The sequence below is a fragment of the Cryptotermes secundus genome, unplaced genomic scaffold (assembly GCF_002891405.2).
Source record: "Cryptotermes secundus unplaced genomic scaffold, Csec_1.0 scaffold75, whole genome shotgun sequence".
Classification (NCBI taxonomy): domain Eukaryota; kingdom Metazoa; phylum Arthropoda; class Insecta; order Blattodea; family Kalotermitidae; genus Cryptotermes; species Cryptotermes secundus.
Window position 1 is genome coordinate 13,208 of NW_019737390.1, and position 23,993 is coordinate 37,200.

General features: G+C 40.4%; 1 protein-coding gene across 1 annotated transcript; it reads left to right on the forward strand.

Moving 5' to 3' along the window:
• The first annotated feature begins 360 nt into the window (after nt 1–360).
• Nucleotides 361–22,181, forward strand: LOC111870248 (gonadotropin-releasing hormone II receptor). Its single transcript, XM_023862367.2, has 5 exons — nt 361–1,289; nt 11,258–11,462; nt 15,531–15,693; nt 15,986–16,173; nt 21,470–22,181. Exons 1-5 carry the CDS (start codon nt 732–734, stop codon nt 21,610–21,612), a joined length of 1,257 nt encoding a protein of 418 aa, XP_023718135.1. The 5' UTR covers nt 361–731; the 3' UTR covers nt 21,613–22,181.
• Nucleotides 22,182–23,993: the final 1,812 nt, after the last annotated feature.

Consider the following 23,993-nt stretch of genomic DNA (forward strand, 5'->3'; position numbering starts at 1 on the left):
AAGCAATAATTGCAATTTTCTTCAACTACATTTACGCACTATTTGCTATGGATTAAGGGAAAACTTTCCTTGCTCTAACAAAGAATATGCTCGACTTATCATTTTTTATTTCGCTTAGTGGGGGTGGAGTCCAACTGGGTCTACTCGGCACGGCGGCCACTGATTGGCCTATTGTAGCATGCCCCGGGTAATTACGATGATGGAGAATTTGGTGGAATGAAGATTGGCAGGGGAAATCGAAGTATTCAGAGAGAATCTTTCCCAGCGCCACTTTGTCCACTACAAATCCCACTTGACCAGACCCGGGATCGAACCCGGGCCTCCGCGGTTGGAAGTCAGAGACTGACTATCGGCTTGAGCTATGGCGCGGCCTACCCTGTTTATCATTTAACTTTGACCTCCAGCATAAGCAATGTCTTTCCGAAGATTAACCGGACTCGAAGAACAGACCGGTGCAGCCGCTACATAAATCCTCACTTGTTACTGATTCCAACAGGTGGTGGTAGAGATGTGGGTTTTCAGCCCATGGTGGAAGTGGTGTGAAATATTAACGCATGCGCATACAACTTGTGTTATTGATCTATATGATGTGTAGATGGAGGAACCCAGAGAGGGTGCAGTCCTCATCACATCCAGCGAGTATGAACGAGCCTGCCTCCCCTGCTGTCCAAAACGGTAGTAGAAGTTACACATCTGCTTAGCCATCTCGCCTGTCAACCCTGCAAGTAAGAATGCAGGAGGACCCCTGGCATTGCAGCCAGAAAAATAAAAGTTGTAGCAGTGGCATCAGTAGTTCGGTTAATTTTCATGAAGATTCTAATGTTCCTTGGTGGAATGGAAACAACGACGGCGTTGAAGCCCGCAGTTTGGAGGACTCCGGCCAGAATGTCCGTGTTGTGGTGGCGGTGTACTGTGTCCTCTTTAGTGTGGCTGCTGTTGGTAATTTGTCTGTGTTCATTACTCTGTTACGGGCGAGACACCGCAAGTCAAGGATCAGCCTGCTTATGTCACACCTGGCTGCAGCAGATCTGATTGTGACGTTTGTGATGATACCTCTTGAAGTTGCATGGCGTGTGACAACAAAGTGGCTGGCCGGAAACTTCGCATGTAAGCTCTTCCTTTTCCTAAGAGCATTCGGATTATATCTATCATCGAACGTTTTAGTGTGCATATCTCTAGACAGATACTTTGCTATCATTTATCCGCTCAAATTAAGTGATGCAAGAAGAAGAGGAAAGTTGATGCTGTTGTTTGCCTGGCTCAATTCCTTGATGTGTGCATATCCTCAGGTGAGGAACAGCGCAGTTTATTTAAGTCAGATTCCTATATTTTAATGTGTGCAATAATAATCAGCTCCATGGCTCGCATGGCTAATAGTCTACAAGCACTCATGAGATCTCCTGTCTTTTTTTAAAACCGAAAATTTATTTATGTCTTCACAAGAGTTCATCATCACTTTTCCTGAAAAGCACACGTCTAGTCAGCACCCTCCCATTTTTATACTTTCCTTCCCTGTACAGCGTAACATCAGGTTCTCATCTGTCATGCATGCCACGTGTTATGTATACCTCAAATAATGTTCCTGACTGCATTATTGGAAATCAGTACTTGTTTCTAGCTGTGTGCCTTTGACATCTGATATTTTTTCACGGCCAGGGCCATTAATACTGCTAGATGAAATGTATTGCATACGCGAGATCTGATGAAACAGATTGTGAAACTAGCACCGGTAGGATAAGGGTTATGAAGGTAGAAACCATGTTTACCTGCCTCTGAACCGTGTCCAGTAACAGGCTCTGGTATATTTGGAGTTGAACCTTATAGTTTTGTCACCAGTTTTGGTTGGTTAGATGCACTATTATTTATTTTGTTAATTTTGTTTGCCTAGATATGTCCTGAAACCTAAAGAATTTGGCGGTACTCTTTTCTTTTCAGAGGAATCTGCCCTGTAACAGATGATACACTCTGGACCCTACTTGAATTTCATGCTTATCTGACGAGTGTTGTTCAATCCTCTGGTTTCGATATTTTGATTTATTTGAGGTTATGGTGCAATTTTTTCAGTGTATTACAATTTGTTGTTGATTTTTAGATTCTCGGTTGTGATTTATCGATATGAAAGTCGATGTGATTGTGACTTGCTGAAGATTGTTCTGATGGCAATGGCCTTAATGTATGTACGCATTGCTCGTCGTCGAGATTAGTAGTGATAAGAGTGGCAGCACTTGAGGCTGCGGTTAGAAAAATTATCAGGCTTGGCCTAGTAGTTGGGGATTTCATTTACAATGAATTCTTTGTCTTGTGATTCGTTGCCTGGTACGGTTTATCTTACTTCTGTTTTTGAATGTTTATTTGTTCTTCGTTGGGTAAATTATTACTCTTTTGTTGTGTCGGTATTGATTTGTTTTAATTGTAGTTTATTTTACTGTAAAATGTTGGTTACTTTTGTTTTTGGAAGTTAATTTTGTTTTCGTACCATGGATACCAGGGATAAATAATTATTTTTATTTACCGATCTCGGAAGAGTTCGTGATTTATTTTAATTAACGCTTCATCAGCATTAATAATATTTTTATGGTAATATTGTGTTACCCGTCTCCGGGTTATCTGGTTTCTAAGGAAATGAATAAAATTCACATATTTTGTTCAATTTTCTTTCTTTTGTGGACTTTTACTTATTGTGAAAGTTTTAGGGAATATTCTTCTTTCTGTGAGTTTTTGTGGATTCTATGTTAATTCGCTTAGTGGGGGGTGGAGTCCTACCGGGTCCACTCGGCATGTCGGCCACTGATTGGCCTATTATACCTGCCCCGGGAGATTATGATGATGGAGAATTTGGTGGAATGAAGATTGGCAGGGAAAACCGAAGTACTCGGAGAAAACCTGCCCCAGCGCCACTTTGTCCATCACTAATCCTACTTGATCAGACCCGGGCTCGAACCCGGGCCGCCGCGGTGGGAAGCCAGTGACTATCCGCTTGAGCTATGGCGCGGCCTTGGATTCTATGTTGATTATCTATTTGAATATATAAAATTATAATTGTATATCGTTGATTTCTTTATGCGTTTGAATGTTCTATTGAAATATATGGTTAAATTTATCTCCATTGTTGTTGTGATGAAATTAGTATGCAATTTACTTCCCATTCCGTATTTTTTTTGTCATTTATTCTAAAGAAACTAGACAAATTTTTAGTGACCGCCCGTTTTGCAAAAACATCTCTTCTTATGAACTCTTTAAGTATGGCCTGCCCATTTGCAGAGCTACTGTATTTTGACTGTGCAAAGACAGCGTAATCATTAGTTCTTTAATTGTGGGTTGGTGTAAATGGTTTGATAAGATACTGGCTGCCTTTTGTTCGGACTGGTTTATTAGATTTGGTGTTTAGATAAAAATATCTATATGTTATTTTGAGACGAGAAAACCCTATAGAGTCTTACATAAATATCTCTATTTTTTTTTTCTGATTAATTATTGCTGACTTTTTATGTGTTGGGGGTGAGAGGAGGATACCTTTAACTCATCTTAGCTTTGTCAAACTTATTTGTATTTCTATGATCCTCTAGTATTGATTATAAGATTAAATTATGTTAGGGATAACAGCATATTGTCTTTTTAGTTTTCTCATTGACAAAATGGTTTGCGACCTCGATGTTGCATTAAGATGAACTATTGGTGTAGAGGCTTTAATAAAATTTCCATTGTGTCTTTCCCAACTTTCAAATCTTACATGATTTGAGTTCAAACCGGAGGGAGACAGGGCGGTTTCTAGCTAAAATTTTCTTAAATTTCTCCGTGCGAGAAAGAGAATGATTGGAAAATTTCTATTTCTTTCGTAATTATTAGTAATGTACTCCTTTGGAAGAAAAGTGTGGTGGATTTAGAATCAGTTTATATAGGATTTTTATTTTACAAATAGCATATGTTGGATTTGATTTCTTTGTTTCTCTTTCTGTCTATTTTTGTGAAAAGTAATGAAAATTTCGAGACAACCAACCCCAGTCACAATAAAGATAGACCAAAAACAACTGGAGAATGTGAAATGTTTTAAATATTTGGGTAGCTTGTTAACAGATGATGGAAGGTGTACTAGTGAAATTAAATCCAGGATAGCATTGCNNATGTGAGAAATGAAGAAGTGTTATTTAGAGTCAGTGAGCAGAGGAATATCCTACACGAAATAAGAAAACGGAAGGCTAATTGGATTGGTCATATCTTACGCGGTAACTGCCTTCTAAAAGAAGTTATTGAAGGAAAGATAAAGGGGCGGATAGAAGTGACCAGAAGACGAGGAAGAAGACGTAAGAAGATGCTGGATGACCTTGGGGACAGAAGAGGATATTCTCATTTGAAGGAGAAAGCTCTAGATCGCATTAAGTGGAGGAACTGTTTTGGAAGAGACTGTGGACCTGTCGTCTTGACAGATTACTGATGAATGAATGATGGGGTAGAACTCCTTGTTATTTTTGAGCATTGCAATAATCTACTGTTCTTTAAGAAACACACATTCATCCTACAAGCATGTTCCTTATCGCAAGTGACCTCATATCATCGCTTTTGTAATAAAGTAATTCGTGCCTAAAATTAATTATAATCTTGTTTGATGTAACATTTAGTAACAACAGCTGGATCCTAAAGGATTCTAAGATGGTGTATAATACTCAGAATTACTGGATTTTTGGACTCTGTCCATCATCCTGTTTTGCAACTATGAATATGATACGAAATTATAACATACAAATACTATACTTTCAAGTAAAGTAGGTACTGCAGAGGAGAAAAATGGGGCAAAAAGAAAAGATATACAAAGCTTATAACGTGGGGTCTCAACACCAAATGTTATTAAAATAAATTAAGTAGTTTCTGAGATGGAAGAATTGAAATACAAAGGAGCAATTGATAACTTCCCGTCGTGCATTCATATCACGTTCCATCAGATATGATGTACTACATTCAATCTTCCTTCCGTCTGTGCAAATAGTAATCATCTGTGAAAGTTCAAGGTCACTGTGACCACAATGCCACTGAGATCATCCTTTCGTGTAATGGGGACGGCAGTCACTTTTTCTTGCAGAAACCAGTAGAAGAAAAAAGCTTGCCTACTTACTGTTGAGGTTAAGGACGTCTGACCTCTCTATGGAGATTGCTGATAATACAGTGCGTTCAATCAAGGAGGAAACTTCGCAACACCGCTGACCCGACCCAGCATTCCTCACAGATTGCTATTGTAACTGCTGATAGCAGAATGAGTCATTAGAGCTGATAAACGCTCACCGTTACATTTAAAGTTAGAGTTACAGTTAGAGCAGCAAGAATATTGGGCCCGGTTAACGATGTTACGAATTTTCCTCCTTGATTGAACATCCTGTATATTCAATCTTGAAAGTACCTAATGCTGTTCATCTTTTAAACGTCGATGTGAAATGATTACTCTTTGTTTTACGATACAAACGACATTAGAGTGAGTTAATTTCCTTAATTAAACTACAGTGTCCTCACAATTACTGGTTTTTGGACTTTGTCCACCTTCCGGTATCCTAGAAACTAAAACACACATTTTGGAAACTTGATCTGATTCCGTCCTCAGGTGGGGGGGGACACCTACTATGTTGGGTCGTTTTGAAAGAGCTAACCTCAATTCAGTGACTGCGGTTAGCTCTTTTCTAACAGACCCAACAGTGTAGGTGTCTCACCCTCACCTGAGGACGGAAAACAGATCCAGTTTCGGAAACAATTTTCTAATTTGTAGAATATCGGACGGTAGACAAAGTCCAAAAGTTCTGAGTATCATACACCATCGTCAGAATTCTTTAAAAGCTAGAGTCTGTCCGAATTAGGCCTACATTACGGGCACAAAAGGAAGAAGATAATTAGACTGTTTCGTCACTGTGCATCAGGGCAAATAACGCAGGAAACAGACGAAAATATTCGAGACGTCTGGCACATTTTCCTACAGCTATCAGTAACCGTCTGAAGGAAGCTGTCTATATTAATCTCTACCCCATTTTGTTCTACTACACAGATTTTGCAGTTCATATTTAATTGGTTTACCGATCACAGTCGCCGGGCGGTTTAAGGCCTAAATCGCCTTGCCCGCTTGAACATTGTGGCCATGGGTTCAAATCTCACCCTAGGTATGGATGTCTGTGTGTGTTTATTTTTTCTTTGTGTTGTCCTATATGTAGGTAGCGCCCTTGCGACAGACTGATCGCCGCCCAAGGCGTCCTACCGATTGTGTATAAATTCAGGAACGGAAAAATGGGTCAAGGTCCAAAGGATAGTAGAGCCATTAAGAGAGAAAAAATTGATTTAAACTTTACAAAACTAATTGAAAACAATTACTGTGTCCTTAAAAGCCGCCACAATACGCCGGCTGTTCTGTGTGGCAGAAGTTTTAATAACTCCACCAAGACAAGTCTCATACCCCAAGGAACACTCTCACAGCTGTGACCGCTGTGACCACGAGAGTTCTATCTTCTGAGATATAACACTGTAGAACCAATAAAGTCATATGAAGTTTCCCAAGACTAAACTGCCACCATATTCAATTTCGAAGGGAAAATCGAGCAAAAAGCCAACATGATGCAGGCAGCGGGAAACTGGGCTTGCTGCAGGACTTCATCAAATATGTGTAGGGCTGATTATGGTTTGCAGTTATAGAACCTGTCCCGGATAGCTCTTGTAACTGCAACGGTAGGAACTCTAAGAAATATGTGTTTGATGATTCGCTCAAGAATTTTCAAAATAAACCTCAAAATATAAGTTAGAATTATTGTGAATACAGGAGGTCAGATATGACAGGGGCGGCACCGAACCTGAGGCCAATAAACATTTTTCTATGGAAAGGGGAATGAAAGTCGTGAATTAGGTACAGGTTTTTTCGTACATAAGAGAATTATATCGGCAATTAATGGCGTAGAGTTCGTTAGTGATAGGATATCATATATAATACTAAGAAGTCGCCCCAACAGAACATAAAATTGATGATATAGAGGACAGCATTTGTGAGGAACCAGAATGTGTATTCGGTATTTCCGTAAATACCATATAAAAGTCTGTTAAAAATTTAACTGACGAATTAGGTAGGGAAGAAATTTTAAAATTAACAATTGAGAGTGAGAATTTACACGAAATTAGTAATGTTAATGGAGCTAGAGCAATAAATTTTGCCACATCCAAAAATCTGACTGAAAAGTATAATGTTCCCACAATTTAATATTCATAATTTTGCTTGCATATCTCCTGATGGAAAGAGAAGACAGCAAAAAAATATACTGGATATCCGATCCTTCAGGAGAGTGGGCTGTGATTCTGAACACTATCTGTCGGTGGCAAGCGTTAAAGGGAGACCGACAGTGAACAAACAGAGCACAAATTTCACATCGAGAAGTTCATTCTGAAGAAAATAAACGAAGTAAAAAGTATATATTGTTATCCGGTTGAAATCTCAAATAGGTTCCTAGGTGTGGAGGAATTTGACGATGAGGTAAATATTTCAAGCTTGGGAAACTTTTAGATATTGTGACACAACGCCTGAAAGCCTGATTCCCCACTTAGTTAGTTAGTTAGTTATTACAGAGGGTGGGTTTCCCCATGCACTTAGACCTGTAGTGGTCCATTGTGCTTCCCTCTATGATTTCTATCAGTCTCTATATCATGCCGGTATTGGTACTTACCATCAGTCCCGCCCAGCCAGCGAGACCGGCCCTACTGGCTGAGAAGTATATATAATGCTTCCCCCATCTACCGGAGGAATTAGTGACTGCTGTTGGGCGGGAAACGTCCGCAATTTTGGCTCAGTGACCTCCTTTGGAGGTATGAGGTTCTTTTACGTGCCGTAAATCTACGACACGGGACCCACAGCTTAAAGTCCCTCCCGGAGGACTTGTTCCCTGAATCCGCCCTTAAAAATTCGACGACCTCCGCCGGGTATTTGAATGATTCCCCACTTGCTGAGGGGAGCTTCGCGTAGCAGTTCCTACGTAACGGTTACTGAAAAGCCTCGGTTGTCACGGCAACCAATATGCTGAAGACGCGAAATAGGAACCATTGGAGATGCTGTCTCTTAGTCGGTAAGACAATTAAATATGAAACTGAGAGCGTTGGTGAACAGAAAGAGAAGTGAGAGGACAGATCGGAGATCAGACCGGAGCGGAGGTGAGAGCAGAGAAGAGCAGATCAGATTCGATGGCTTAGTCAGGTGGCATCGTCTGGAAGAAGTTACGTCAGGGTGAGTGGAATTGTAACTGTGAAAGGGTCGACCAGTAAAATAGCTAACCAGAAGAGAGACAAGATCAGAAGAGAAGCAAGAGGAAAGCAGGGAGAAGTATTCGTGTGGCGCAGTCACAGTGAACATTAGAGTGTGATCATTTTACGCAGTTACGAAGTGTTATAATTGTCTGTAGTTCCGCCAGCGTAATTCTCAAATAAACCGGTTCACCAAATCCGTAATCCATTAATTATTTGACACGGAACGCCGGACACGTGACAATATAATTACGAGGTGAAGAAGCGTAAGCCATGGTTCGACGAAACATGTTCAAACAGGCAGAATAAAGGAAGCGAGAGAGACTGCAATGGTTACAGGATCCAAGCGAAATAAATGGGGTTAAACGGAACAATAAGACGTGAAGCTAGCAGCATTTCAGGAATAAAAGGAGGGGATATCTGAGAGACAAAATTGATGAGCTTGCAACGAACAGTAAGTACAAGAATATTAGAGACCTACGTAGACGAAGAAAACATTTAAAAAGGGTTAACAACCTAGAAATAACTTGGTAAACTTGAGAATTTTGATCTGCTTGCAGATTCCCACAACATTTTGAATATGTGGAATATATAACTGCTCTCAGCTACTGAATGTACACAGGGTCAGTGATTTTAGGCAGATTAAGGTACAGAGAGCTGAGCCTAGTCGTCTTGAGGCCGAAGTTGCTATTTCAAAGTTGAAAGAATATAAATTGCCAAACAAATATAATAAATAAATATTTCAATGCTGACAAAAATAAAACAAAACAATTGGGGATAATTTTTAGGCGAAATAAGTTACATATCAGGATTCTTCTTGAAAATTACAGGACTATTTTGGTAAAAATATGGCACGCCTAGCCAAAAACTTAGCCAAGATTTATAACAATAATTGAAGTACTGCTTTTGGGGCAGTAGGCCCCAATATTGGGTCCCTGAGAAGGTTGACAGAATCCGTGCTCTGTTGTAACGTTAAGTAGGCCACAAAAGTTTTCACATATGTTAGAACAATGTGCAGTTAGTTTTGAATCTCAGTATCCTCCTTTTTGAAAACTGCTGGAATATATAGAAAATTCTTTCCTGATATCTGAAAGTAGTTCGGCCAACAGCTGATTTTCGTCACTGCGCAAATCTAGTTTAGAAACGTCTTCCACAAACAGAACGCGATGTATGTCTGTAAATTTTAAGGTTTTCTTAAAAACCAAAAGTAGACCATGTTGCTGGCTCGAAGTTCACTTTAAATTTCGAAACGTCTTTACAGAATCCGAGGAAACCTTTCTGAACAATTAATCTTTGTAGTGGCAGTTCCACATTCCAACCTCTCTATGGTATCTGAAGCAGAATTACTTGTATCCAAACTCCCTTCTGTACCGTGTATGGAATTTAACTGGAACATTCGGTCTGTGCTTGAGACTTCAAAAGCTTTTGCACCTAACAGAGCAAGGACAAAATTCGAAGCCTTAAGATCGTTGAAACTTAACAAGGACACTAGGATTCCTCAGGCGAACAATGGAAATTGTACCGTAGTGTTAGATGAATCGTCCTATGTTATCCATCTTGCATGTATCCCTTTTAGATAAAATCCTTCACAAGAATGCTAACCTCACATTTTGAAGGACGGCACAGAAGCTGGTGTCTAAACATAAATCTGTTTTTCCTACAATACTGAAATGTAACTTGATGGTGTGAATCTACTGGATGATAATATAGATATCATAAAGAGAAACAAAGAAACTTTAATTGACGCTAGTAAACAGGTCGCTCTGGATTTAAACACAGAGGAAACTAAGTATATGTTGCTGTCTCGTCACCAAAATGCAGGGCAAAATGATGACATAAAGATGATATTATTTTTTATTTATTATTGCTAGTGGGGTGGGACTAAGTCCCTTGTACTACGGCCACTTTCGGCCAATTCTACCAGCCCCAGATGATAGATGAGGGTGATTGTGGAGCAATTGGTGGAATGAAGATTGGCAGGGGAAACCGAAGTATTCTGAGAAAACCTGCCACAGCGCCACTTTGTTCACCACAAATTCCACTTGACCAGACACGGGATCGAACCCGGGCCGCCGCTGTGGGAAGCCAGCGACTAACCGCTTGAGCTATGGCGCGGCCACTGACATAAAGATAGGTAAGAGATGTTTTGAAAATGTGACACAGTTCTGATATTTGAGAACGACTATAACAATTCAAAACCTGATTAAGGTGAAAATTAAGAAGAGATCGAACTCGGTTAATGCTTGCTATCATTCAGTCCAGAACCTTTTGTCTTTTCGTCTGCTGTCTAAATACATGAAAATTATAACATACAAATCTATAATTTTGCCTGTGTTTCTGTATGGGTGTGTAACTTCGTCTCTATTTTAAAGGAGGAACATAGACTGAGGGTGTTTGAGAACAGGGTGCTGAGAAGAATATTTGACCCTAAGAGGGATGAAGTGACAGGAGGTTGGAGAAAACTGCATAATGAGAATCTTCATAACTTGTACTGTTCTCCAAGTATAATTAGAACGATCAAGTGAAGGAGAATGAGATGGGTATGGCATGTAGCACGAATGGAGGGAAGAGTAATGCACATAGGATATTGGTGGGAAAGCTGGAAGGAAGAAGACCACTGGGAAGACCAAGACGTAGGTGGGTGGACAATATTAAAATGGATCTTAGAGTGATAGAATGGGATGGTATAGATTGGAATGATCTTGCTCAGGAAAGGGACCAGTGGAGGGCTCTTGTGAACACTGTAATGAACCTTCGGGTTCCATAAAATGCTAGGGAAGTTGTTGAGTAACAACTCAATTGGCGGCTTATCAAGAAAGGTTCAGTCCATGAGTGAGTGACGGAGAATGAACGCCATGGCTTGGAGACAGACAATGGCGGTGAGCAGTGTTGCAAAATAGTAGTTCTAGTTGCATTTATTCCTATCTGTAATCCTAGTTACAGCCTGTAGTTGCTTTACCAAGGAGTTACCTACTGCATCGTTTTCCTTAACTGAGTTTCATGTATGCAGAGCGTGGTGTTCCACGTGATAGAACATCCAGAGATTCCCAACTTCTACCAGTGCGTCACGTTCGGTTTCTTCGAGACACCCCGCCAGGAGATGGTGTACAACGTTTTCTGCGTGGTGGCCATGTACTTCCTACCTCTGCTGTTCATCAGCTTCGCCTACACCCGCATCTTGTGTGTCGTCGCCAGCAGATCCAGTGGAACAAGAGGTCTGGAGGGTTAAGTTTACTTACAGAGGTTAAGATGTCTATACAACTTAAGACAGATGAAAACAAAACTCCAGGTGCAACGAGGATAATATAAAATCTCGCACAAAACAAAACTTCTAAATCAAGTCAATGCTCTTGAAGGCCACGATTATTGATATCAATTTTAATATTGCCTTCACATTTCATTCTTCCTAAATATTAACTTCCTAATAGCTCTATCACTGAACAATCATAACAAGACCCGTGATTTCTCTCTAGGCCATATTTCCTTTCCATGATTTCACTGTCCTAACAATATTTCCCACGAACCACGGAGATCATTTAGCGTCGGGTTATTTAAATTCATCAACTCCGAATTACTTTATGAGCACCTCATACTTTAATATTTGAATCAATACGTCCTCGTGGTTAGGGGCTATGCCACAAGACACATACAAGCAATTGTTACAATGACATGGGTAAACCATAAAATTAAAATTCTTCTATATCCTCCCGCTACATTAACATAAGTTAATTTACAATAGTAAAATTTATGTTGGGGACACGCAGTAGCGTAGTTCGTTGAGGCACTATGCTACAAGCCCGAAGATCCCGGGTTCCATTCCCGATGAGGTCACCGTATTTTCAATTGACCTAATTCTTCCAGCCGCACTATAGCCCTGAGGTTGACCCAACCTCTAACAGAAATGAGTACTAGGAAACTTCCTGGGGGTAAAGGGCGGCCGGCGCCTAAGACTGACGTCACCGCTATCTAGGAGCCAATTGTCTAGAAAACGTGGGAGCCTTGACGTCTCACAACCATATGGGCCTCCACGGCCTGTTACAGGGATAGCTTAATTTTTACCTAGAATTTCTGTTAACGTGATGTTAAGGAGCGCATGATTCGGTTTCTGAATGAGGACCAATAGCGTCCTTTTGTGAGTACATTTGGTGTTCATGAAATACTGGGAATTTTTTACGCAGTGAACGACTGCTGGTTTTCGAAGTAGATATATGTTCTATTCAGTTAGTTAAATAGTTAGGATATTATTCATCTTCCATCGGTTTGATTACATATTTCTGTGACCCAAAACGCAAGATTTCTCCCCTCCAAATACGAAATACCGAGCAATTTGATTCAGGCGGTAATGCTTCTGCCTTGTCCGGTTCAAATCTCGGCTGGAATAGAGACTACATTTATGATGTTTTGGTAATTTCCTTGCTTCTTCCATGCGAATTAAAGTTACAAGTTGCGATTAGAAAAGTTAAAAGATTAAAAATTAATAATATGAAAACAGATTACGCGGGGTCTAATTATTGGTCTGCTCCGTTTTGTTGTGGTCGAGATGGGCAAACTGCTGTGCTGGGGCCCTTCTCAATATTTTAAATCATGTTTCATTCACGCTATGTAAGGTCTATCTCTTGTATTCTTATTGCTCTGTAAAGTCTAACGGCATTGTTTTGGGTACGAACCCAGTTCCGGCTGGATTGGCTGCAAGGATTAAAAGCGGTATCAAAGCTGTTTGAATGTGCAGGTTAATGTTTCTTTAAAGATTCTTGAACGCGTATATAAGTAAGACAGTGCACGTACTTACGTATTTCGTGGCTACTGTGCTCTGTGTTTAAGCCCCCATTTTGATGATAGTAAAATAGTGGCAACGGTTCCGTGAAAACAGATTTTTTTTGTGAGGGCACTTGCGTATAACTTCGGTACGCTTCGGTATATAGTTGCGAGGCGGTATAGTTGGGGGACGGTAGGTGGGTGTCACGTGGGGTGTTGTTGGAAAGGAGGGGGAAGGATAAGGGTTTCTTTTATTGCTAGTGGGGTGGGACTAAGTCCCTTCTACTGCGGCCACTTCTGGACTATTGTACCAGCCACAGATGATAGGTGAGGGTGATTGTGGAGCAATTGGTGGAATGAAGATTGGCAAGGGAAACCGAAGTACTCGGAGAAAACCTGCCCCTGCGCCACTTTTTCCACCACAAATCGCACTTGACAAGACCGGGCCGCCGCGGTGGGAAGCCAGCGACTAACCGCCTGAGCTATGGCGCGGACTAGGGTAGGGGTTTACTGTGAGTACGTTTCCCGGTAAATGTATTCGGTTTCATGTTTCCGAGGATTCTAGTTTAACATTTGATACATTCTGTTCATTCGTACGTGACATCTCAAAGGAATTGTGAACTTCTGTGCTGCGTTACAAAAGACCGATGGTTTGTTTTCCATAATATAACCGGAGATTAGCCGCTGCATTTGTAATAAAATTCAATATATTTAACAGATATGATACTTTCATATTACTCACCAATAATATTGTCATGTGATATGGAGTGTGACTATAGACGGGTTTCAGATTGATCACCGAATTTATTGGGCTCTTTGGTACAGCCCGTGACTAAATTTCACAGTTCACTATTCCACACACACGCACACTAGTGTCCACAATAACGTCTTCATTGTCATTGCTTGTTAGCGGCTTCCTACAGTTGACGTTCCTTTTCCTCTGGTTTCCCGAACTGCCCTCGGACCCAGCTACCAGCTACTAACAGCAACAGTTCACAACGACTGAATGTTTGCGAAGCCGTGAATTAGCAACGGCTATTGCATAGTTTGCAGGTGACGGCAACCGGGCGGTCTAAGGCATGTACTGTCTTCGCTCGCTTGGAAGCCGGGATCGTGGGTTCGAATCCCACTCAAGGCATGGATGTATGGTGTGTGTATGCGTTTATTCTGTGTTTGTGTTGTCCTGTGTTTAGGTAGAGGCCTTGCAACAAGCTGATAACCCGTCCAAGGAGTCCTACCGTCTGTAAAATGATCATGAAACTGAGAAATCAGCCTTATGCTCCGAAGTGGGAGCATGAGGAAGAAAGAAAATAAGAAAAAGTTGTATAGTTACTTATTTCGCAGCCGTTCCCCAGCAACGGGTTTACAAGCCATAATAAGATATCCTGCGATATCTCGATGCACAGGTTGCATTTTTTTGGCAGTGTAATGAATGAGGTTGCTTTTCGGCGCACGGTTTAACAAATCATGGCGTCGGTCATGAAATGGCAAATTGTAGTTCCTTCTCTATTATCAAGAGTGAACATTTTTCTCATCACAGCGAAAACAGAAGTACAAGTTTCGCACAAGCTTCTTTTGACAAATGAAGTAGCAATTGTGTAGCTTCGTCTGACAAATTCGAATAATTGTTTTTCGCATTAAACCAAAAGAGCATGCCTAGAACAAAAATTCAATGCGAGCTATTTATATTCAGGCTAGTTTATGGCAAAGAAACATACGAGGTACAAGCGTACAACCTACAAACGTGGGAGTCTGCAGACGTTTAGAGTTTCAACTTTACTCACGAGTATAATTTCCATTAGTGCCTGAATGAAAGTGTTTTTTTTTTCAAAGAATAATTACCATGTTATATTCATTTCAGTTAGTCAGTTTGCCGAGTCCTCTGTTGTTTTTAAACCCTTAAACTGTACTTTCCATCTTTGTAAAGTAAAAACGAGCCGGTCACAGTGGCCGCGGTCTACGGCATGAACTGTCTTCGTTCTCTCTGACGCTAGGATCGGGGGTTCGAATTCCACTTGAGGCATGTACTGGGTGTGTGTGTGTGTGTCTGAATTTAGTCTGTGTTTATATTTTGCTGTATTTAGGTAGAGGCCTTGTGACGAGTTGGTCACTCGTCCAAGGAGTCTACCGTCTGTGAAAAATGATTACGGAACTGAAAAAGAGGCCAGGGCCCTGAATGGGGTGTAAGAGTCGTTGTCATGTTCTTTATAACTTCAAAGTAGAAGGCCGTGCCTTAGCTCAGGCGCTTAATCGCCGACTTCCCACAGCAGGGGCTCGGGTTCGAGCCCAGGCCAGATTATGTGGGATTTGTGGTGGACAATGTGGCATTGGAATAAGTTTTCTCCGGGTACTTCGGTTTCCCTCGCCAGTTCTCATTCGATCGACTGCTCCACATTCATCATCTATCATCTGGGGCTGGTACAGTAGGCCAGTTATTGGGCGACGTACCAAATAGACTCAATCTCAGCCCACCACAAGAAACTAAAAAACAGGGAAAGAATAAAATGACCTTTCTTTGCTTCCTGTAGGAAAACAGCAGGATCCAGGAGAACGGGTCAGCGGAAGATTGGGTCTGCGCAGAAGTGACATGAGCAACGTTGAGCGTGCGCGTGCGCGAACATTACGCATGACCATCACCATTGTAGTTGCCTTTATATTTTGCTGGACACCGTACGCTGTGATGACGCTGTGGTGAGTGTCCACCTCCATTGCAGTCATCAAGCTCTATTTTATAGCATCACTCATTAATTGGTCCCTTGATAACTATGCATTTCCAAAAGAAGCAGGATGAAATAGGATATACGTATAAATGCAAACGTGTTGAAGGAAGTTACATGCTTGCACAGTTTAGAATTTCAACATGTTCTCTCATATTTGAAGAGAAATCTTAAACTTCCAAGTAAGAGACTTAGCTTCTGACTAATGTTGTACCCTCCAGAAGCTAGGATTCATACACGTCACATCTCTTCGCTCTCTTCCTCAGGTACATGTTTGACAGAGACAGCGCCGAGCAAGTGGATTCCAGGCTCCAGGACGCACTGTTCATTATGGCTGTATCCAACTCGTGCATGAACCCGCTAGTGTATGGTTCATACACCACCAACTTCCGGCGCAGATGTAAGCGCTGTTTCGAAAGAATTTTCGGTGAATCCCGCCGTTGCCGTTCTCCTGGTGAGCAGAACTCAAACGCTTTATCTACTTTAAGCCGTGGGTCCCGTGTCGTAGATTTACGGCACGTAAAAGAACCTCATACCTCCAAAAGAGGTCACTGAGCAAAATTGCGGACGTTTGCCGCCCAACAGCAGCCACTAATACCTCCGGTAGATGGGGGAAGCATTATAGATACTTCTCAGCCAGGTAGAGCCGGTCTCGCTGGCTGGGCGGGACTGATGGTAAGCACCAATGCCGGTAGGATATAGAGGCTGGTAGAAATCGTAGAGGGAAGCACAACGGACCACTACAGGTCTAAGTGCATGGGGAAACCTACCCTCTCTAATAACTAACTAACTAACTAACTACAACAATCGTACAGCTAATTTCCCTTTCATTTTTATGCTTCTGAGGACGGCCCCTGTAAGGCAATACATCTTATTTGATCAAAAAAAAAAAAAACACCGTGGCTTGTAGTCCACAAGTGAAGTATACCGACCGAGCGACCGCCGCTTGTCGGCGAAGTTAGTACCAACTTTAGCGGATAGTGTGTCACGTGGTCAGCGCAACGGATCACCACGGCCGTTAATCTCGTTTTTCTAGACCGGAGCCACTACTTTTCCATTCAAGTAGCTTCTCACTTATCCTCACGAGGCTGGGTGGACCCCGTTACAGACCCAGTACTTGTCAGAAAATCTGGTATCGCCGAAATTGAACCCGGGACCACTGGATCTGTAGCCAGGACCTCTGACCACTAGACCACAGAGGCGGTCCCTTATCTGATCCATTCTCTATCGGATGACTCATTGTTGTAATAATTTTCTGATTTATTTTTTTCATTTTCTCATATTTCTCTGTCGCATTTTATTAACAAAGTGGTACTTATACAGGGTGTTTCACGACTTTAGGGCATAACTGCAGGAGGTGATTTCGTAGGTCTTTGTGATCAAAAAAGTTCATGTAAACATGTGTCCGATTTTGGACGGTTACGGAGTTATGACCGTTTAAAACTCAGAATAGAAGGTAACGATTACTGACAATAAACGGAACAAAATAATAAACCAACATAATACATGATACATTTAAAGTATGAATGTAAGGTTAACTTCGTGAAATTACCTTTAATTTGAATTTATTGGTGCTTAAAGCTGATTTTCGAAAATGCCACCGCCGGCCGCAACACAGGCTGCCGCTCAGTTGTGAACCGCGCCGGACATACCAACCCACCACGCCTTAGGTACCTCTCAAGTGTCGAGATAACGAGAACGCTCTGTCTGTAGCTGGCTAAAAATAGCGACCCGCCAAATGACAGACATGGTTCACACGAGGGCGTGTACGGGAATGAAAAAACGGTCATAACTCCGTAACCGTCCAAAATCTGACACATGTTTATATGAACTTTTTTTGATCAAAAAGGCCTAGGAAATCACCTCCTGCAGTTATGCCCTAAAGTCGTGAAACACCCTGTATTTCTTGATGTTTTGAAGTCATGCCTTGTAAATATAGTATCAGCAATGAAAGTACCACCTTCATCTGCATGTCTGCCTCCATTTGAAACTTCAGTTTTCTTCCCTTTCTTTTCCTCACTATATTTGCTAAAGCAACACATTCACCACTCCGTCAAATTCCATTTCTTCTTCTCTTCTCCTTCTTCCTTTTCCTTCATTGTCTCTCTCTAGCATCATTTATACCTATCTTCCTACTTCTTTCCGCTTTGCTATTCTTTTCAGTGTCTCTACATTTCCCTTCCATGTTTCCTATCCTCACCTCTCTTTCGTTCCGAGAATGGAGACACGAATCCTACACAAGATGGTTTGAGTGACACTACGCGTGAGGTCCGCTGTCCAGTGAGGCACCGGGAAAATCAATGAAGCAGCGCTCAAGAGTAGAGCTTTCATTTCGTTCAAAGAGGCGTAAAGGCGGACACACGAAATATGCAAGTAACTTCGCTCGTATGAAGTTTATCGGCTCCGTGTGTCACAGGTTTCACGTAGATGGAAGGCATTCCGCTGTTGAAAGTTAGTCATCTCTTGAAGGATTTCCATGTTCACATGGCATCCTAAGGTTCATGCCGTCATTACGAAAGCATATTATTCGGTCGCACACGCCCAGAAAAACAAATTAATCTACTTTATTGCAGCGGTTCTCAAATGATGATGTCAATACCCCTGGAGGTACAAAGCAGCTCGCCAACTTTAGACCCTACGCTTAGTTCTCATTTTCGGAGTATCCATAACAAATTGTTAGCTGTGAATTTTATTATGATTCTGAATCGACTTATAATAAGCTTGCCCATACTACCGCTATAATACACTATATATATATATATACACTATATGATAAAAGCAATATAAATTAAGTTTTTCATTTCGAAGTCTTTTTCTTCTTCTAATTTTCCGTAATGGTTCCTATACTTGTTCAACCGGTTCTGGGGAATCCAAGTTCAAGAAGTATGAGAACTGTTAATTTACGACTCGTGTGTTCTTCTGGCCTCAATTTTAGCATTTCAAAGAACATTGGCTGCTGTGAGTACAATCTGCTTAACACTAAATGACTATCAGAATAAATATAGATTGTATCTTTAAATATAGCATTAATCAACTGGTTCTTAAAACTGAGACGCGCTGTGTTTCCTGTGAGATATTAGAAAAAAGAATAGATGCTTCAAAAAGGAAGCTTAACGTGAGCCTTCTCTCTACGCTTCGGTCTTTGGTGATGTATGCTTATTTCTATTTATTTATTATGATCCTCTTTTGCTACAGTACCGAGGTATGGAAGTCGTCTCCACAAAAGCAGAGTCAATTAAATGTTAATACGTTACCTTAAGCTCAATAAAATATTAAAATTTATTCAAATTTATTGTCTCATTCAACCATTACATATTTCGGTGGCATGGATCACTGTCAGCTGGTTTGTAAATAAATAAATTATAATATCGTTATACTGTGGAAAGAAATGACCATTTTTGGGTGAAAACGTCAAAACTATCGTGGTCTTTCTTATGTTGTTAAGAAAGTTAAAATGGAATTGATTTGGTATAACGCGGGGCATCTTAGGTGTGGTACAGGAAAAATGTATGTACAATTCAGTGACTAAGTACGGGGTATGTAGGCCGTACCATAGCTCAGGCGGTTAGTCGCTGGCTTTCCAGTACGGCGGACCGGGTTCGAGCCCGGGTCAGATCATGTGGGATTTGTGGTGGACAAAGTGAGAGTAAGGCATGTTTTCTCCGAGTACTTTTGTTTCCTTGCCAATTTTCAATCCACCAGTTACTCCACAGTCACCATCATCTGTCATGTGGGGCTGGTACAATAGGGCAATAGTGGACGCAGTACCAAGCGGACTCAGTCTCACCCCATTAAGAACAAACGGGGCATGTATTGACAGTTTAATAATTTCTATTATTGATGAATCTAGTAACTTCTGGACGTTCACTGAAGTAGCTTATGTGTAAGAGGTTATGTAGGGCTAAATACGGTGCGTTATGTTATTTTGGCGACAAAATTTACATTGGCAATGCGAAATATATTTTCAAATAAGGCCCAGCAATTGCCTACAGTTGCAGAACACCTGACTTTATACTCGTATGCATTATAAGATTCTCGCAAGCAAATATTACTTTTGAACACGGTAAAAATTAGTTATCCTAGCCTGGGTTCGATACCCGGCAAGGGAAGTGATTTTGTTTTTGTCATAGCATCCAGACCAGCTCTGAGGTACATCCAGGGTCCTATCCAATGGGTACCAGGAACCCAATCCTTGGGGTAAAGCAGAAGGGACGTGAAGCTGACCATCTACCTCAATCTAGTGACAAGGTCAAGAATGATGGACCTATACCTCCATTCCCCCATACGTCTCCATGCGGTTAATAGCACAAGGACAACTTTATCTTTTCACCTTTACCATAACCTGATATTGTATAATATAACGATATTCTAACAAGAAATTTCTTTTTAGGTGCTGTACACAAATCTCTAAAGGGTTCTGACGATGATGCATAACATTTGGAATTACTGGGTTTTAGGACTTTGTCCATCGTCTAGTATTCTAGAAAGCATAGAACACAAAGTTTCCAAAACTGGATCTGTATCTGTCTTCAGGAGAGGGGGGAGATGCCTACTGTACTGCATCCCTTAGAAAGAACTAACTTCAATCATTGGACAACCAATATCAGTGTAACTGCAGTTATATAATCAACTGAGACCAGGTTTTGTCTAAAGGAGATAATGGGAAATATAATACAAAACTGTGACAAAGCATGCACAGACTTAAAAAATATAGAAAGAGAGGTGAAAGTTTTATGCTACAAGACTAACCAAAAAATCAGTTCCATAAAAACTGATGCATAGGATTAAACTGAGAATTTTGCGAAACCATTTTGTGCCTAACGCTCACGCCATCTGTGGAGTAAAAACTGGACCCTCAGGACTAAAACATTATAGAAACCCATGAAGAATCTGTCACATCTTTATTTTTTGTTATCAGAGTGAAGCAGCAACCCCCAAAATTAAATTAACACATTTTAAATACAGTCACAGCTTGGCCTTTCAAATTAATTTATTCTTGAAACTAAGTCAAAAGTCAAATTCATTATGACACTGGGCAGACAGTGTTACATTCCTGGACCTTAAGACTCAGACCCATTTTTCAGTATTTTAACTCCAATTATGGTTCAATTACATTTTTTTTTCATAAAAGGACATTAAATAACATGATATTGAACATTTAAAGTATTAACAATTTTAAACAATAATTTGATACTTTACCAAAGATTGTTAAAAGTTACAGTTTGAGCTACCAGAGCATTTACAAACTTTATAAACAATTACATTAACATTCTATCAAAATCTGACATCATCAGCCCCTCTCAAATTTGAGTTCTGAGTCACAAGACTGAAAATTTGGAGCATAAGTCTAATATATGTTAATTTAATGGAATCATAAGCTCAGAAATTCTTAAGTTGGGAAGTCATAGTTTGAGGTAGGGCTGTAAAGTGGATGTCTGAAATTCTCATCAGAGACTGCTCTTTGGAAGTTATATCTTTTGTATACATTTACCTTCATATTGCCTTCACGATAAATGCTGTTAACACACTGGGTCTGTACCCTGACAGACCCTTATTCCCTCAATTACCTACTAACTATGGATTATAATTTTTGTTATAGACTGAAACTCCATGTGAAGGAACTCGGCTCCTACAATGCATGTATCCAAACAGAGTCCAACTACTAAAATGACTTATAGGTGGTTTAATTCGGTTTTTGCCATAACAATCTGTGAATGGTGATTAATGTGCTTCTTTGTCTTTTTTTGTAGAAATCTCCACACAAGTCTGGACAGATCACTTCACTCAGGTCTGCAGCAGCGTAGTAGACCAAGAACCGCCTACTAGTGCACAGCGACACTCAGAAACTGGCCAAATGGTACAAACTGACAGCCATTCAAATTCTCTAAACTAGAGAAAACTGTCCTCTACACAGATACATTAAACAATCTTGTCACAAAGTTGATTTAAATTTCATGTCACTGGATGTGATTCTGACCTCCATTATTCTACGGCCTTGTGCCGGTTCAGATGTCACTAACTTGGGTGTGACACCATACTGTCTGGTCAGGCCTATGGCATATCCCAAGGATATACTGTGTATTATCTGGGATGATGCTCAATGACAGAACTGAAAGTACTCCAATTAAACAACCCACAGAGCCACTTCATTCACTATAAATAGGAAACACTGAACTTGACAGTTAAAAAGACAGACAGAAACAAAGATTAAATGACAGATGGGTGACAGTAATCACTGATTACTGCTTACATGTATTTCATCATATAATGTAAGTTCTCACAGAGCTCCCATGATAATCCCTGATTGTTGGGACACAAGCATCCTTAGATTGTTAAAAACCCTTGTTAAACAACTTTTAACAGTGACTCTGAGACATAACCTATGCAAATACTAACCTACATTAACTGTAGATATGTGCAAAGTGTACCATGAATGTGGATTAATAAATCTGTTGTGTAGTACTAGAAGTGTTTTATTCTACATATCAGCAGTGTGGAACACATGAATCTCAGTCCCCCTTGCCTTCTTGTGTTACATACCTGACACCTATTTCCTAACCTGTTAAAAGACCTCAAAGAAAATCAGCAAAGCCCAATGAAGCATTAAATCCAAACGCCCACATTCACATATACCATTCAGAAACTTTAGTATGACATCATCATAAGAGGAGGAGGAAAAGCAGCTTAGTTGGAGAAAACCAGAAGTGAGAAGCAGAAGATTTGTCATCTTCAACAGTCCCATGTGAGGGAAATCAACTACAGGGAGTTTCTGGAGCTCTGAATCTCTTCCAGCTCTTAGGTTATTTAGCTGCTTGCTGTATATGTTCAAAACATACTGAAAATATTTCCTGAATTAATTTTATGAAAGATGAAGTTGGCAGCATTTCTCTATTATACCAGTGTCTTCAGACAATCTGATGATTCTCATGTGGTGAGGATGTAGAGTGGAAAAAGTCACACTATACGTTACAAAAATTTAAAATTTGTACACTGTTTTCTCCTGTATCCCTAATATAAGCTTATGTTAATAAAATTATATATTATGCTTTCAGGAACTATTAATACAACTTTGTGAAATTTAATGTTTATTTAAAATCCACCCCACTACATATTTTGAACCAAATTGGTCATCTTCAGATGGTATAATGCTGCAAACTAGTCAACTGTTATAGCTATTTATACTGTCTTACTGAAAATATGGATTCAGTTTACTGTAAGTTACACGGTTTTTTCCTTGTTTTGTGAATATCACATGGTCAGGTGGTAAGAGCATAAGATAAGGTACAGGAAAATAATGGGAAATTATTTTAGAAATTTTGCCAAATTGTATGCGAGGTGTAATATAAATTCCTTCCTACTGCTGTCCTTATCTGGAAAAATTTCTCAAGTATTATAATAAATAAAGGCCACTACAAACATAAAGCAGAACACACTATTTGTATAGAGGACTATCATAGTTAATCTATTTGCATTTGAAGGCTACAGGATAAGCTCCTGACTTCAAAACTGACACCACTAAGGTTTTCCACTGTTGCTGCTATAACAAAATACAATCATGTATCTTTTTAATATTCTTTCCTTATTTAGAATAAATGATCTGAACCTAGCGAGTTCATACAAACAAGGAATAGCCATCACTCACTCACTCACTCACTTGTGGAGCTGAGCCCTTCTTGAGAAACCGCCAATTCTACAGCTACTTAAGAATTTCCCAGCATTTTACGGAACCCAAAGGTTCATTATAGTGTCCACAAGAGTCCTCCACTGGTCCCTGTCCTGAGCCAGATCAATCCAATCCATATCATCCCATCCTATCTCTCTAAGATCCATTTTAATACTGTTCACACAAGTGGTCTCCTTCTATTCGGCTTTCCCCTCCAATATCCTATATGCATTCCTCTTCTCTCCCATTTGTGCTACATGCCCTGCTCACCTCAACCTCCTTGACTTGATCATTCTAATTATACTTGGAGAAGAGTACAAGTTATGAAGCTCTTCATTATGCAGTTTTCTCCAGCCTCCTGTCACTTAATCTCTCTTTGGTCCAAATATTCTCCTGAACACCCTAAGTCTATGTTCCTCCCTTAATATCAGAGACCAAATTCATACCCGTAGAGAACCACAGGCAGAATTACAGTTTTGTACATTCTAATTTTCATGTTTTTGGACAGAAGACGAGACGACAAACAGTTCTGGACTGAATGGTAGCAAGCATTACCTGACTTCCATCACCACTTAATTTCCTCCTCAATCAGGTTTTGATTTGTTATCGTT

What these genes read in the sequence shown, in the direction of transcription:
- LOC111870248 (XM_023862367.2), top strand. Translation starts at nt 732, where the DNA reads ATGCAGGAGGACCCCTGGCATTGCAGCCAGAAAAATAAAAGTTGTAGC. An exon ending in TGATGTGTGCATATCCTCAG is followed by an intron (nt 1,290 to 11,257) that starts GTGAGGAACAGC and finishes TCATGTATGCAG; the next exon opens with AGCGTGGTGTTCCACGTGAT. An exon ending in TACGCTGTGATGACGCTGTG is followed by an intron (nt 15,694 to 15,985) that starts GTGAGTGTCCAC and finishes TCTCTTCCTCAG; the next exon opens with GTACATGTTTGACAGAGACA.